Source organism: Pagrus pagrus (assembly GCF_965226575.1).
Source record: "Pagrus pagrus genome assembly, chromosome: 13".
NCBI lineage: Eukaryota > Metazoa > Chordata > Actinopteri > Spariformes > Sparidae > Pagrus > Pagrus pagrus.
In genome coordinates this window covers 19,628,961-19,642,321 of record NC_140197.1, presented here as the reverse complement: position 1 = coordinate 19,642,321, position 13,361 = coordinate 19,628,961, and the positions used below count along the sequence as shown (strand labels likewise).

General features: G+C 42.7%; 2 protein-coding genes across 2 annotated transcripts; both read right to left on the bottom strand.

The window, feature by feature from the left end:
* Window positions 1–27: 27 nt before the first annotated feature.
* On the bottom strand, window positions 28–3,561 carry LOC311267976 (tripartite motif-containing protein 16-like). Its single transcript, XM_084371251.1, has 6 exons — window positions 2,960–3,561; window positions 2,083–2,178; window positions 1,762–1,995; window positions 1,325–1,496; window positions 971–1,045; window positions 28–875 (listed from the first exon to the last, which is right to left on the bottom strand). The coding sequence occupies exons 1-6, from the start codon at window positions 3,371–3,373 to the stop codon at window positions 340–342; spliced, it is 1,527 nt and encodes a 508-aa protein (XP_084227377.1). The 5' UTR covers window positions 3,374–3,561; the 3' UTR covers window positions 28–339.
* Window positions 3,562–4,754: 1,193 nt separating this feature from the next.
* On the bottom strand, window positions 4,755–12,343 carry ush1ga (Usher syndrome 1Ga (autosomal recessive)). Its single transcript, XM_084371069.1, has 4 exons — window positions 11,902–12,343; window positions 7,770–8,223; window positions 6,415–7,211; window positions 4,755–5,689 (listed from the first exon to the last, which is right to left on the bottom strand). The coding sequence occupies exons 1-4, from the start codon at window positions 12,063–12,065 to the stop codon at window positions 5,686–5,688; spliced, it is 1,419 nt and encodes a 472-aa protein (XP_084227195.1). The 5' UTR covers window positions 12,066–12,343; the 3' UTR covers window positions 4,755–5,685.
* Between the last annotated feature and the right edge of the window lie 1,018 nt (window positions 12,344–13,361).

Genomic DNA, 13,361 nt, shown 5'->3' with positions numbered 1-13,361 from the left:
CTTTTGCATTAAACTGATGATTTTACAGCCCCTTCATGAACAATGCGTCCTCTTATGGCTTTATAATGATCCAGCACTGTCAATAAACTTACATAAATGGACTTGTATAATAAATAAATGAAACGTTGGCAGATGTTTGTGTACTTTCCCCTCATTCATATCACATTACAAAAGCAGTAAAGTTGCAATAAAGTGGCAGTAAATTCCTAACACACCTACTACTGCACAGGTTTCTCACATACAGCCGCCACTAGATGGCAGTAAATTTAAAAAAAAATCTTCCACATGTATCTCAATACACATTCATAACACACAGATGATAATTTGTTAGCAAAACATTCATTTTGCATCAACCAGACACACCGTATTGTCTTTCTTTGACAGCCAGGCTGTGACATATAAAGGCTCCATAAAATCAGCTGAATACTTGTGGAGCAGCCTCATATCACCAGTCACGTCGTAGAAACACACACAGCCTCGGTGAAAGTCGACATACAGGCCGACTCTTTGGATATCGCTGACTTCCAGGGGCGTCTCCACACCGGCGTGCCAGGAGAAGAAGCCTCGGCTGTTCCTCCCCACGCACCAGGAGAAGTCGTTCCCAGTGATGCAGCTGGTGCTCGGCTCTCCCTTGCGATCGATGCTCTTGTAGGTGACCCCGACATGTGCGCCCTCCCCGTTCAGCTCTGCTTCAACGTAATGCCTCCCCTGGTACAGGCTGTCCGAAGTCATCGCCTGGCGCCAGTATTCGAAGCGAGCAGGGTGGGCTGGGTAGCTGTGCTGCCAGGGGCTGGTGTTGATCAGCTTCCTGTTGTCCTCCCTCACACGGAGGAAGTGATGGGTGGTGTCAGGGTCAAAGGTCAAACTCCTTTTGTCTGTAATACAAGGGGAATATGATTTTTGAATAATCTGTGCGCTGAATAAACAGATACAAACACACCGAACATAACATAGTGAAAAGCGTATTTACGTTTCAGAAAGTCCTCTCGCGTCTCAGGATCAGGCAGACATGAAGGTTGAGCGTCTGGCATCGGGGATTTAGTACCTGGTTAATCATTTTACAGAGAGATTATTTTGTATTTTAGTGACACATTAAGATTTCTACAATATACTGAATATAAAAGAGAGCAAATAAAGATTGAATAACAAGGCTAAAAGACAGCGGTGCTAACATGCTAACATAATGATGTTGCTTTACACTGTTCACCACACTGACTGTATAAAGATGGACGACAGGTACAAAAACAAAGCCAAAATATTGTGAATTGTATTTTCATGGAACCAGAACATTTAAGGTGAAGCATCTGAAATGATATACACCCACCATTTTTCCAAATCAAGTTCAGTTTCTCCCTGTAGGACGAGAGGATCAGGTCACACAGCTCTTCTGTGGCGTCAGTCACTACTTGGACATATGAGTTAAGATGGTCCATGCGGTTCAGGTACACAGTAGGCACACAAACATCTGCCACTCCTTTCTTCCACTCGCAGTACTCCTGGACAGTAACACGCAAGCTGTTAAATAACACGCGACCCCTTTTCTCTGATCCAGAACTTTTGTCAAAGAAATTGCCTTGATGCCTGCTCTGTGTGCACTGTCAACACACCGGCGTCCAAAATAAACTCTTTGTCTCAGAGAACATCCTGTCCTAATCCCAGATCGTCTGAGATTTCTGCAGGAAAAGGGTTAACACCTTCTGGGTCACCTGTCTGGTTATTTCTTATATATACATATATATATGTATATTTTTTTTTTCTTACCTGCAGGAAGTCAACATCAGACTTGTTCCTGTACAGTTTGTTCATTTGAGCCAAATTCTTCATCAGCTCTGTTTGCCTCTGCTCCACATGTGCCTGGATGCCCTCCGCCTGGCTGAGGGCCCGTGTCTGCTCCCCTTGCAGCAACTCCGCCGCCCCTTTCCTGGCCTCCTCTACAGCTGTCTGCAGCCTGGTGAACTGCTGCTCGACTATAACACAAACCTCCCGCACTGAAGACTGAAGGGCCGGAGAAGAAAGAGAAGTGAAATCAGTGAAATGTTTAAACCATTGTTCAGTAAACTGATGTATAAAAGTGAAACATACCTTAATTAAGTCACTGTTGCTCTGCAGCTTTCCAATAGCTTTCTCAGCTGCTGCTGCACTCTGACTGATCTCTTCTTGCTTCTTCTGCAGCTCAGCCTACAAACAACCATTTGCTCTTTTGAGATGATAATATCGAAATAGTGTGAAACAATTATAGGAACAGCTCGACCCCCAAAATCAAGAATACATATCATTCCTCTTACAAGTAGTGCTACTTATCCGTCTAGATTATTTTGGTGTGAGTTGCAAAGTTTTGGCGACACAGTATAATGGAACTAGATGGCATTCGGCTTGTGGTGCTCAAAGTGCCAAAACATTACATTTAAAAAACTCATCAAAAACGTGTCTTTCCAGAAATCATGACTTGGTTACTCATGTTAATCAACAGATCTCGTTGTGAGCAGTTTCCTGCAGATGCAACATGTTATAGGTCAAAGCAGTCACATCAACTACAGTCAACAACAGCAAGGAGATGAAGAGTGGGAGAAATTCCCCAGACTCCCTTATAAAATTGCTCAGTTTTGTGAGTTGTTGAGTCAGGAGAAACTTCATAAACTTAGTGAAGCACTATTTCTGACAAACACTAAAATATTTAGGCCTTCTTGTAAATTCGGCATATGTTATAGCTTCGTTTATGGTGCTGCAGCCCCCTCAGCACCCCTAGTTCCCGCATCCATGTCTCTGCGGAGACTCAAAACAATCTGGATGATTAAGACTATATGTAAGAAGAAAAAATATGCAATTTGGATTTTGGGTTGAGCTGTCCCTTTTATAATAAACTTGAAAAATGTAGAGCCAAAAGCCAAAACAGAAAAATCATTTCTCAACATGAAATGCTCTGTGTTGAAACAACTGTATTGTGTTGTGTTGTTAAGACCTCGATCTGTGCTCGAGCCTCCCCCACAGATGCAGCCGTGTGCCCTTCGTGCTCCTGTTTCTCACAGTCCACACACACACAGCAGCCGTCCATCAGGCAGAAGCGCTCGACAGGAAGTTGATGGACCTCACAGGTCCGACAGTCGATGTCGTGGAGGGGATCGACCAGGCGGTGGTTTTGAAATTTGGCGTTCTCCAAGTGGGGTCTGAGATGTGCCTCGCAGTAAGAAACCAGGCAGGTCAGGCAGGATTTCAGGGCCTTGCTGGGGCTGTCCATGCACGAGTCACATAAAACATCTTGAGGGAGCAGCGAGTCAGACGTCTCTGTGGAAGGATCCCCCTGTTCCTCCTTTACGTCTGAGTTAGATTGACTTTCCTTTATATCCTCCTCGTTGTTAGTGCTCAGAGTTGCCATGTTTGAGAGCGTTCTTCTGGTTACCTTATCCCTGATTCACTTACGGCTGCTTTTCCTGCCTTCCCTGTGATCCTCTGAATGCATAAGGAAAGAATTAAAGAACCACGCCTAAGGTATTTTGTGCTCAGCCGGCTGAAGAATTCTCATTTTTCACCCCTCCTCTGTTGTACTCTTTGCTCTATATCCAAACACCAAGCTCAAGATACATCAGATTACACAGCAGAGGGGAGGAAATGACGAGGGGCAGGGAGGACAATGAACATCCTCGCTTTCACTCTGTCCAAGTGAATGACTGGGTGGGATTTTACATTCTCTGGCAAAGTCACTCATTTTTTTTTCAAAAGTAACAGTTAGAAGAAAACATTGTCTGAGTTCTGTCACCAAGAAGGCAAATAACTCATTAAAAACATCAGTAAAGTATCATTAGAAAAGCATGAGGATACTTTACTGCTGCTAAAGGACCAATGTGGGAGTCTGACAGTGTTTCCTCCTGATAACAACGTTATGTAAGAGGCATGCAGCTTCCAGACAACGGCATTTATCCGCAGTATGCTTCCTGATTTCATGTCAAGCAGTACAGAGGAAAGAAAAATGACAGCACGTGAGGATTATCACAATGGCTGAAGATGGCAAAACAAGTATTTTCCGCTCTGCGTGTGTCTCTCACACAAACATGGACACAAAGTCTCGGCAGGAATGACGTCCGTGTAAATAGGTAATGAGTGAGACAGGATGATCGCTGATCTGTAGGAACTGTACAATAAAACAGGACTACATACAAACAGTCCATATCAGTTACACTAATAGTAGTGACTTCATTAATTTACATGTTTGGCTCATTAAGGAGTCAGTATTTAAATTTTACTTTATTCTGGGGGTCAATAAAAAAAAGAGGTCAAACTCTCCCAGTAGACTCCACATATTTAAAGTTTTCACTAGCTACCAACAAGACAGAAAATTTAAACTTCTAAAATAACTTTATTCTATAATTAACTGTCCAGAAACACGTTATAACAACCATCGTAAATACGAGTTAAGTTAATTAAACTTTAGGTAATAGTTATTTCACCGTTAAACAATGAAATGCTTTATCAACCACTTATTTAGCACTTGTTAATTGTAATGTTGCAACTGATGTTTTTAATGTGTTAGATATGTAGATAATTAATAAATATTGTTTAGTTCATCTTTAAGACTAATTGTTCGTGGGTCTTTTAAACCTCTCTGCATGTAATCAACTCGAAAAACATGACAGAGGACATGACCTCATGTCATATCAAAGGCATACAGTGAACTCAATGTGAGTAACTCTGCTGATAAAACAAAGCAAGTAGAGTTCAGTAAGTAGAGGATACATCAGTAAAGTAATTAAAAGCATTGAAAACATTAGTATTTTTTATTTAAAATCCACCTAAAATGTTCAGAATTGTGATGGTAAACATCAAAGTAAGCTCCTGTGCAGATGTACATTATGTTTTTTTTAAAACTACTGAAGATACAAACAGTTGGAAGACTATCGTAACGTCAGACTGAGTCATATAAGGTTAATAAATCTCAGTATATGGACAAAACAGGCAAGATATAGAACAACAGCATGTTATATTGTGTATATATATTATAAAATCATCTAAAGATACTGTGTTTTAAATAGTTTACAACACTACAGTAGTAATCTCAATGAACAATTGGCCTGCATTGCCAGTGAGCCCCACTTGGACTGACATGGCTTGCTGTATGTAAACATGCACAGAGTTGAAATATGAGTAAGGAAACAGTTGAGTGAACAGACTGCACTTAAAACAGTTAATAATAAAGTTAGAATGAAGTTAATGTCAAAGGTGTTTATGATAAAAGACACTTTTAAGCAAATGCACAGGCACAAGCAATGCAGGCACATGAGGTGGTAGGATTTACCCCACAGGGGCAAACATGTTCAGGGGACACAGACCCCACAATCAGCTCTCTGTTAACTACGCCACACGGCAGGCAATGACACAGCGTCTGACTGCACTCTGACAACCGTCTCTCAGTTTGTTAAACATGCAGTGCAGCGGACTCCAGAGATATTTTCAACAATCCTCCTGAGGCTAACAAGACACCGTAAAAGGAATCCTGTTATGAATTTATCTGACACTCGTATCTTTTTGCTTGACATATTCATCTTGACAATGTCCTTTCTGCTTTGTTACCATTGAGGTACGAGGAGAGGAAAATCATTAAGTCCTCCCCGTCCATATTCACTCCGCAATGCTCCACTGACCTTTAAGGCTGGATGAGCACACAGCAGGAGGGCCGATCCACAACAACTTTTATTATCTGCAGGACAGAATGAAGACAAGAGAAGACACTGTGTTTCTAACTGAAGATGACTTAACAAGATATATGTCCAAATACTTCCTTACTACACTGGAGGGGTGGGCGAACTGACGATTTCAGACTAGATTTGAGGTCGATCTTGAACGCATCCACAGTGCGAGATGAGTTAATGCTAGTAGCATAGTGGATGAGGAGCTTGCGCCAAAGAACTGCTTTTAATAAAAATTCATAGGCCATTTCAAATCAGGCATTTCAAAATTGAGAAAAACGATTGCAATTACATTGTGGATCATTATTGCGATTAGATAGCTTGTAATATTATTTGTTTTTACCTAAATTTGATGCGTTAACAAAGATTCCTCCGGAGTTCCTCAAGACTTTATTCTCGGGCCTCTTCTATTCAACATCTACACGCTCCTCCTTGCTCAGATTAAGGAACATTATAATACTCAAACATCACGTATGTAGATGACACACAACTCTACATAATAGCATCGGCACATGACTACAGTCCCTTACAAATGCTGTAAGGGACTGTAATTGTATTTGTTTAATACATAAACAAAAAATGTTTATGTATTTCTAAGCCCTTGTAAAGCACTTTCAATTGCCTTGTGCCTGAATGTTCATGGTGACTATCAAATAGCATTTTTTTGCTTGAAATGCCCAGCCCTAATCATAAACTTGCCTCGCCTAACCTTACTGCACTATAACTCATCACTCACAGTTCTGAGTCCTCGATGCAGTCCGGGTCCTCTATGGTCTCCAGCCGTGTCTTACAGGCGTCTAAGATCTTTTTCCTTGGTCCTAGGGGGATGTGGATACTTTTAAGGTCATGGTCAGAGCACAGCAACAGTGCTTCAAGGTCGATCTTCTCCCTCTTGAAGATGGAGAAAAACTCGCTCATGCTCTGTGTGGCGAGAAAGACCTCCAGAGGGCTCGACTCAGGCTCATCATCGTCATCCAGCCCTAATTCGACTTCGTCCCAGGGCAGCTCCTCCACGTTCCTCTCCTGCAGGCTGTGTGCACTGCCGATGCTGTCTTCATCTACACTCGGGTATTGCTGCAGCCGACTGCGTAAACGCACATTATTGCCCGACCGGTCCCCACTGGCCTCATCCTGACCACCGAGGTTAAACATCCCCCCACTCACATAGTTCCTCCTGAAGACCATGGTACCCAGACCGGGTCGGTTAAACAGGGAATCATGTCCTGAGTCGGTGCTGATCTCAGAATAGTCCACATCGGGCCCGTGGAGGTCCGGTTCACTCATGGCACGTGAAATGGCATCGTAATTGTCTCTGGTGAACATGTCACGGATGTTTCGGCGGCCACGGTCCTTTGGGTTGACATAGGTCCCCTGTTTGAGAAACATGACATCATTGCCCAGCTGAAGTCCAGAGAGGGAGCGCACACTCTTCCTCCCATCCTCATAGATCTTAAAGGTCCCATCTCCTTGTTTCCTCTTCTCCAGCTTCTTCTGAATCTTTGTCTTCCCTCGGGTTGTGGCATGGAGAGTAGCCTAACAGAACATGAATAATACAGCTTTTAGACACAGTCACAATGAAAGGCTTAGATTTTCCAAACATTTCTAGTGACTGATTTTAAAAGCTCTGAGATAGATTAACACTGGCTTCAGTTCACGTCACTGTGCTGTAAAATATTTGTGATGGCAGCATCACTATAGAGGTCGCTCCACCACTTGATCACGACCTGTTAAAACATCAGCTTGTTATCAATGTCACTGCGACCATGTTAGCATTTAGCTTAGTCTTGATAAGTTGTGCAGGTAAACGCACTGTATGTCATTTCTTCCATGAGGGCTCGATCAATCATGACAAAACTAAAGTTGTAAGCAGCGAGGGATCATCAGAGTTGTTGCCTTTTTTTGTTAAACAACCACTCTTGCTGATCAAAGTCTATTTATGTGACTCAGGAATGTTAATGGACAGGGTAGTGTAAGTTTTATTCATGTTACGTTTAGTCTCGTTTCCTACCTCGATCAATGCAGAAAATTATGTATCTTTGTACTTGGCAAGCTAAAGTATGTAACTGTGCATTAACGCAAATCAATCCTGACCTGAGAATATGGCACACTGACGGTGGCTGCATTTAAGCTTCGCAGCTTGTGGCTAAGAGAGCTGCTGGTGTAACTGGAAAAGCTCATGACGTCTGACGCAGAAGCCTCCGAAGTGTCTTTATGAAACTTCCGCTCCATGCGTTTGTGGTGTTTCTTCTGCATCTTCACGCACTCTTTGATCCGCCGCTCAGCATCACGAAACGCCCGGTCCTTCAGCTTGTTGACCAGCTTGGCGTTGAGGCCCGTCTGCTTGGTAGCGACGGAATCCAGGTAGCGGACGCAATCCATGTGATTCTTTGTGGCGGCCATGTCCAACGGGGTGTGGTAGTCGTTGTCCAGACACCACATGTTGGCACCGAAAGACACCAGGAAGAAAAGGCAGTTGTGGTGACCGTTGGCAGCTGCCAGGTGGAGCGGCGTGTTCCCCCATATGTCACACTTGTCAGGGTTTCCTCTGTGGGCCATAAGATATATGTATTAGATTCACTGCATAAATATTTTCATTTATTTCTCAGACTGTTTGAAAGGTTATGTATACAGTTTGCCTCCACAGTCTTCCGTTTAGATGACTCACTCATGAGTAAGCATGTGATTTCTTTATTATGTTTTCAGCACTGACCTGTCATCCGTGGGTTGTTAATGGGGCCTTATTTAATAATTTACAGTCTAAACATCATATTGCTCTGTCAGAAAAACAACCATAGATCTTCTGTAGGCACCAAATTTTATAAGGCTTTGACCAATTGCTCAAATAGGAAGTTTTGCTTAAAATTATACTTCAAAAGGAATTTACTTTTACAGGAGCCATAACCAACATAAGCAACATTTACCCTTGGCTGTCAGTCCACGACCTCCGGGTTACCTCTACGTGTGCTGCACTGTTGCTGCTGGTTTGTAATATGACCACAGGCTTGCCGGCACCTCTGCTACACTACCTGTATCCAGTTTCAGGGGAGGCCGAGTAGGTGGCTCAAAAAGCAACACTGTGCATGGCCGGTGATGTCACGCTGTATTCATCAAGTCAAAACATACAGTATCACAGCTGGTTGTGGAGGACAGATGCGTGTGGAGGTTCCTTACTTCTCTTTCCCATCATAAGCCTCAAATTTGTTTTTGTGTTTATTCTTATTTTGCTCAAACTACTATTCTGTCAGGCATCTTACAGATAATCAAAAACATTAAAAAGAAAAAAGTATTGATTCACGATATATAAAGCTTGTTTGCAGCCACAGCAACTTAATATTGCTGACGCGATTTTAATTTTAAATTTACGCTTTCATTTTTCAGTTTGGACTCCTCTGATTGGCGTCACTCACACCCACAGAGTTTACATGTTACCTGCACTGTCTTGTGTCTCGTCCCTGTCCTCCAGTGTAGCCATGTACAGACTGCTGAATATTTCATACGATGGAGGTGAAGCCGCTGTCGAAGTGCAGATGTATTATTGATGGTACCCGTTGTGAGGTTTTCACAGGGAATGTGTGTAAGACCCAACCTGGGCAGCGATTAGCAAAGTCCCACTCTGATTTGAGCCCCCTGTCTCTTTTTGTCTGGACGGGATTGGGTTTAAATATGTGGCCGCTGAAATAAAATGTGTTTTTATAATCTACAATGAAATCTGAATGAAAGTGGCCACGATCGTGCGTAACAGTGACTATGTTTACATGGAGGATATTTCTTCATTCCAGTTGAAGATTTCAGTGAATCTGTGCATTGATGTCCGCAGAACTTTTGCTGAGGTGAGATAGTGGGCCTTCTTTATTTATCCAAAAAAAAAACTAAATATAAGAGTAGTTATCAGCCAAGTGAAAAACAGAAAAAGCAAAAGCAGCTTTAGGATCAGGGGTTGTTGAGTTCAAATCTCAGCGTGCAGGATGGACAGCAAACAGCCGAAGAAGCCACAATATCACAACGATCAAACAAAAGAATTACGCTGTTACTGCAACATAAAACGCTCTAAACTGACGTCAAAAGATAAACAGCAATTAGCTGTGCTCGATTTTTATCTTCTAGATGAAATATCGCCTTCAGATTAAACAATATGCTTTTCGTAGGGACAGAACATCCAACACGATGGCTTTATGTGTCGTAATTTATGTCCTCGTAATAAACGCTGACCGCAGCGGTGATGGGCCTCCCCTGTTCTTTATCACATTATGGGGCTGTTTGCATCTTCACTTCCTATGACAGCTTGATGTGACTGCAGCCCGCCCGGTGCAATATACTTGCCAAATATAGCAGTGCTTGCATCTTTCCCATGAAATTGTCAAGCAGTATTAAACTTCTCTTCATCACTCTCCCCGGGTCTCACGAGTTCGGTGCCTCCGTGAAACATTATGGCAGCTATTATTGTTAATTTTAGTGCCTCGTGTCAATCAGGAGTTTATGTAACCTGCTTTCAATAAAGGGATGTGTTCTTGGTGGCTGAATGTCTCCAGAACCGTGTTTACATTTATTCTGTGGGAAATAGTGAATTTAGTATTAAAGGATGGAGGCCTTCCTCGCTTGGTGTGTTTTCAGAAAACTTTCAAAATAAATGTCAAATAACTTTTGGTCAATTCTGATGTTCTGCATTCAATAAACTAAACGCTGATGAATGATGCTGTCTTGCTCTAACAAGCTTCACTCAATTAAGCAGATTCATAATGAGCCCATTTCTTCTGGCTGACAAGCGAACCAGGTCAGCCAGAAAAGAAGAGGAATGGGCTGACCATGAATACCAATCACATTTGCTCACTTTGCTGAAGCAAGGCCAGCATTTATACCACGATGCAGCCTGCTAAATGTGTGTAACCTATTTGATATTTCTACTTTTCTTGTGATTACAGAGTGAAATAGGTAATTACGTAACGCCAGACGACAGTGCCTCTCCATAAGAGTCCATCACAATAAAGTTATGAAATGCTCCCTTTTACATAACAGTTTGTGATGTAAGAATGAGTTATACTTTATGTACTTGTCTCTTTTTATAGACCAACTCTATCTATATGACTCTAGCCATGTACATGTACATTCAGGAGAGGGGCCTCTGTGATCAGCTAATCTCCAACAGTGCCTAAATGACACGGCAACTATCTCCTGCTGTGATATATTGGTAATAATCATGGTCTGTAACTTGCAGATGATGATCATAAAGTTAGATCAAATAAAAACCCTGTCTTCAAAGGGGCTGTATGTAAGAATGTTGGTTTAAAAAAGTAAATAATAAACTAAAATTATCAACAGAATGTGAATAAACAGTCTAGACATGATCATATGTATTATTTTGCTGAGATATTAGTATGCTAACCAACTAGCCCTATCCCTGTTCAAAGCTCCCAAGCTAGCTGTGTAAACACTAACACTCCCATGGTGCCGAGCTCCCACTAGCTGCACAGCTAACTAAGCTAACTAACTAAAGGCAGCTATAAATTTGACAGGCTGGCAATTCTCACATATTGCACCTTTAAAGTCTTTATCTTCTCATCCTCATGGCTGTATGGAGCCTTCTGATTGTATTTATTTTTTTACGTTTTCAAACAAGTCCCCATCTACTTCAGTTGTTCAGGAGGATGCTGCAGTGCTGTTTTGTTCTGAAGCTGCAGAAATGTTTCACAAGACTTTCAATCTGCGAGATGAGTAGATATGACTGAATTTTCATTTTTGGGTGAACTCATCCTTTAAAAAAAACTTATTTGGGCTCATTTTCAGCAGAAATGTTTTAGTGACATGGGGATTTTTCACTTTGACTAGACAGTTGCCAGTTTATGGTAATTATTTGGTTAAAGTTGTTCATCTTAGCTTGTAGTAAGTCCTGATGTCACTGTGTTGGTGGTGGCCGGTCCTGTCTGCTGGGTTTGTTAAACTCAAGTAGCCTACTGCTCCTCTATTAAAGCTGACCTACTTTGTTAGTGGTGTTTTGTTACTTTAGTTGACTTTGTGTGGTTCAGTTGCAAAGAACATGACATCAAGTTGTTCAAATATGGAAATATTATTATTCCTTTGACAATATGTTGATTATTTGCCTTCCTCTGCCTTGTCTGACATTGGAAATGATTGGAGGAAGGATGAAAAATGGGGAAATAGTTTCCTCACCCCTGACTGACATGTGAGTGAACTGTATGTCTGTCTCTACAGTATTGCATATACCCACCCCCTCGCCACGATGAGCCGCAGAGCCTCCAGGTTGCCGTGGTAGGCAGCCCATAACGTCGGCGTCATGCCATCCTCATCCGGCGCGTTCAGATCCTTCCGTGTCGCCTCCTTCAGCAGGTCCAGGTAGCCGTCCCGGGCCGCCTTGTGGTACCTGTCATTCATGGTGCACGGTTAATCCGCCCTGCTCGACTCCATTCCCTGTCGATAACACCACCAGCAGCAGCAGCACCAGCAGCATCATCGTCGTCACCTAACGGGAGCAGGACCAAGCGGCTGAAGTGCCGCGTTGTGCCGCCGTGCCCTCACCAGCCGCGCGCTCCTGATCGGCGGAGGAGCTCCGGGGCTGAGCGCGTCGCTGGTCTCCAGGGAGACCGGGAACAGTGCTCCCTGTGGCCGAGAGGCTGCAGCACAGCCCGGGGACACGACGGATGACCCCCCATAGTAGACACTGAGGCTGTAATTGATGTAACAAACTCATCAAGTGGGAACTTTTAATGATGTTTTTATTCATATAACATATGAAGTGTGTGGATTTGACTCCACCTGGGCTCCTAATACTGGCTTAAAAAAGACATTATCCTTAGAAAGCACATCAGGGGAGCTGCACTTTAAACCTGCGGCTACCTCTAAAAAGATCCAGAGAGGAGGGGACGGACAAACATAACAATATGGTCATTCCTTATGTCGCAGGAATATCTGAGAAACTCAGGAGGACCCTCAATAAATATCCCGGTTCACTTCAAACCCAGCAACACCCTGAGGCAGGAACCTGTCCACCCTTAGGACACAACACCCAGGCGGAAATAGAGTCATGTAGTTTATTTTCAGCCACAGATTTGTACACTGGGGAGACAAAACAACCTCTCCTTAAACGAATGGCACAACACAGGAGGGCCAACTCCTCAGGTCAACACTCTGCTGTCCACTTACACCTGAAGGAGGGAAATCAATCCTTTGAGGACAACAATGTAAACATCTTGGCCAGATGGTTTGAAAGAGAGGTAAAGGAATCCATCTATGTCAAACTGGAATGACCATCTTTTAACAGAGGAGGTGGCCGAGACATTACTTATCGCCCACCTACAATGCAGTACTGAGTTCCCTCCTGAAACACTTAACAACCATTCACACCTGGGCTCACCTAGCTCCAACACCCCACACAAAGGCCCTAACGACTCTGAAACTCAGTCACCCATATGAGTAATACTTGAGCAAAAGCCTTCACAGTATCTAAAATTAAATGAAATATCAAAAGTACACATATTTACACATACTGTATGTATAAACTGTATACTATGGGTTAAAATTATAGGCTTGCCCTCAATATTCATCTTTTTCTGGAGCCAATAACATAAATAAATATGAAAACGCACTACTTTGGCTCTAATCCAGTAAGTAATCTTCAAGGATAGTACACCATGAGCCTCAAAAATGTAGTGGAGTGGCAGTATACCTACC

What these genes read in the sequence shown, in the direction of transcription:
- LOC311267976 (XM_084371251.1), bottom strand. Translation starts at nt 3,373, where the DNA reads ATGGCAACTCTGAGCACTAACAACGAGGAGGATATAAAGGAAAGTCAA. An exon ending in GCAACAGTGACTTAATTAAG is followed by an intron (nt 1,996 to 2,082) that starts GTATGTTTCACT and finishes CCGGCCCTTCAG; the next exon opens with TCTTCAGTGCGGGAGGTTTG. An exon ending in CTGATGTTGACTTCCTGCAG is followed by an intron (nt 1,497 to 1,761) that starts GTAAGAAAAAAA and finishes GTTACTGTCCAG; the next exon opens with GAGTACTGCGAGTGGAAGAA.
- ush1ga (XM_084371069.1), bottom strand. Translation starts at nt 12,065, where the DNA reads ATGAATGACAGGTACCACAAGGCGGCCCGGGACGGCTACCTGGACCTG. An exon ending in CGGCTCATCGTGGCGAGGGG is followed by an intron (nt 8,224 to 11,901) that starts GTGGGTATATGC and finishes TATGGCCCACAG; the next exon opens with AGGAAACCCTGACAAGTGTG. An exon ending in TCAGTGTGCCATATTCTCAG is followed by an intron (nt 7,212 to 7,769) that starts GTCAGGATTGAT and finishes ATGTTCTGTTAG; the next exon opens with GCTACTCTCCATGCCACAAC.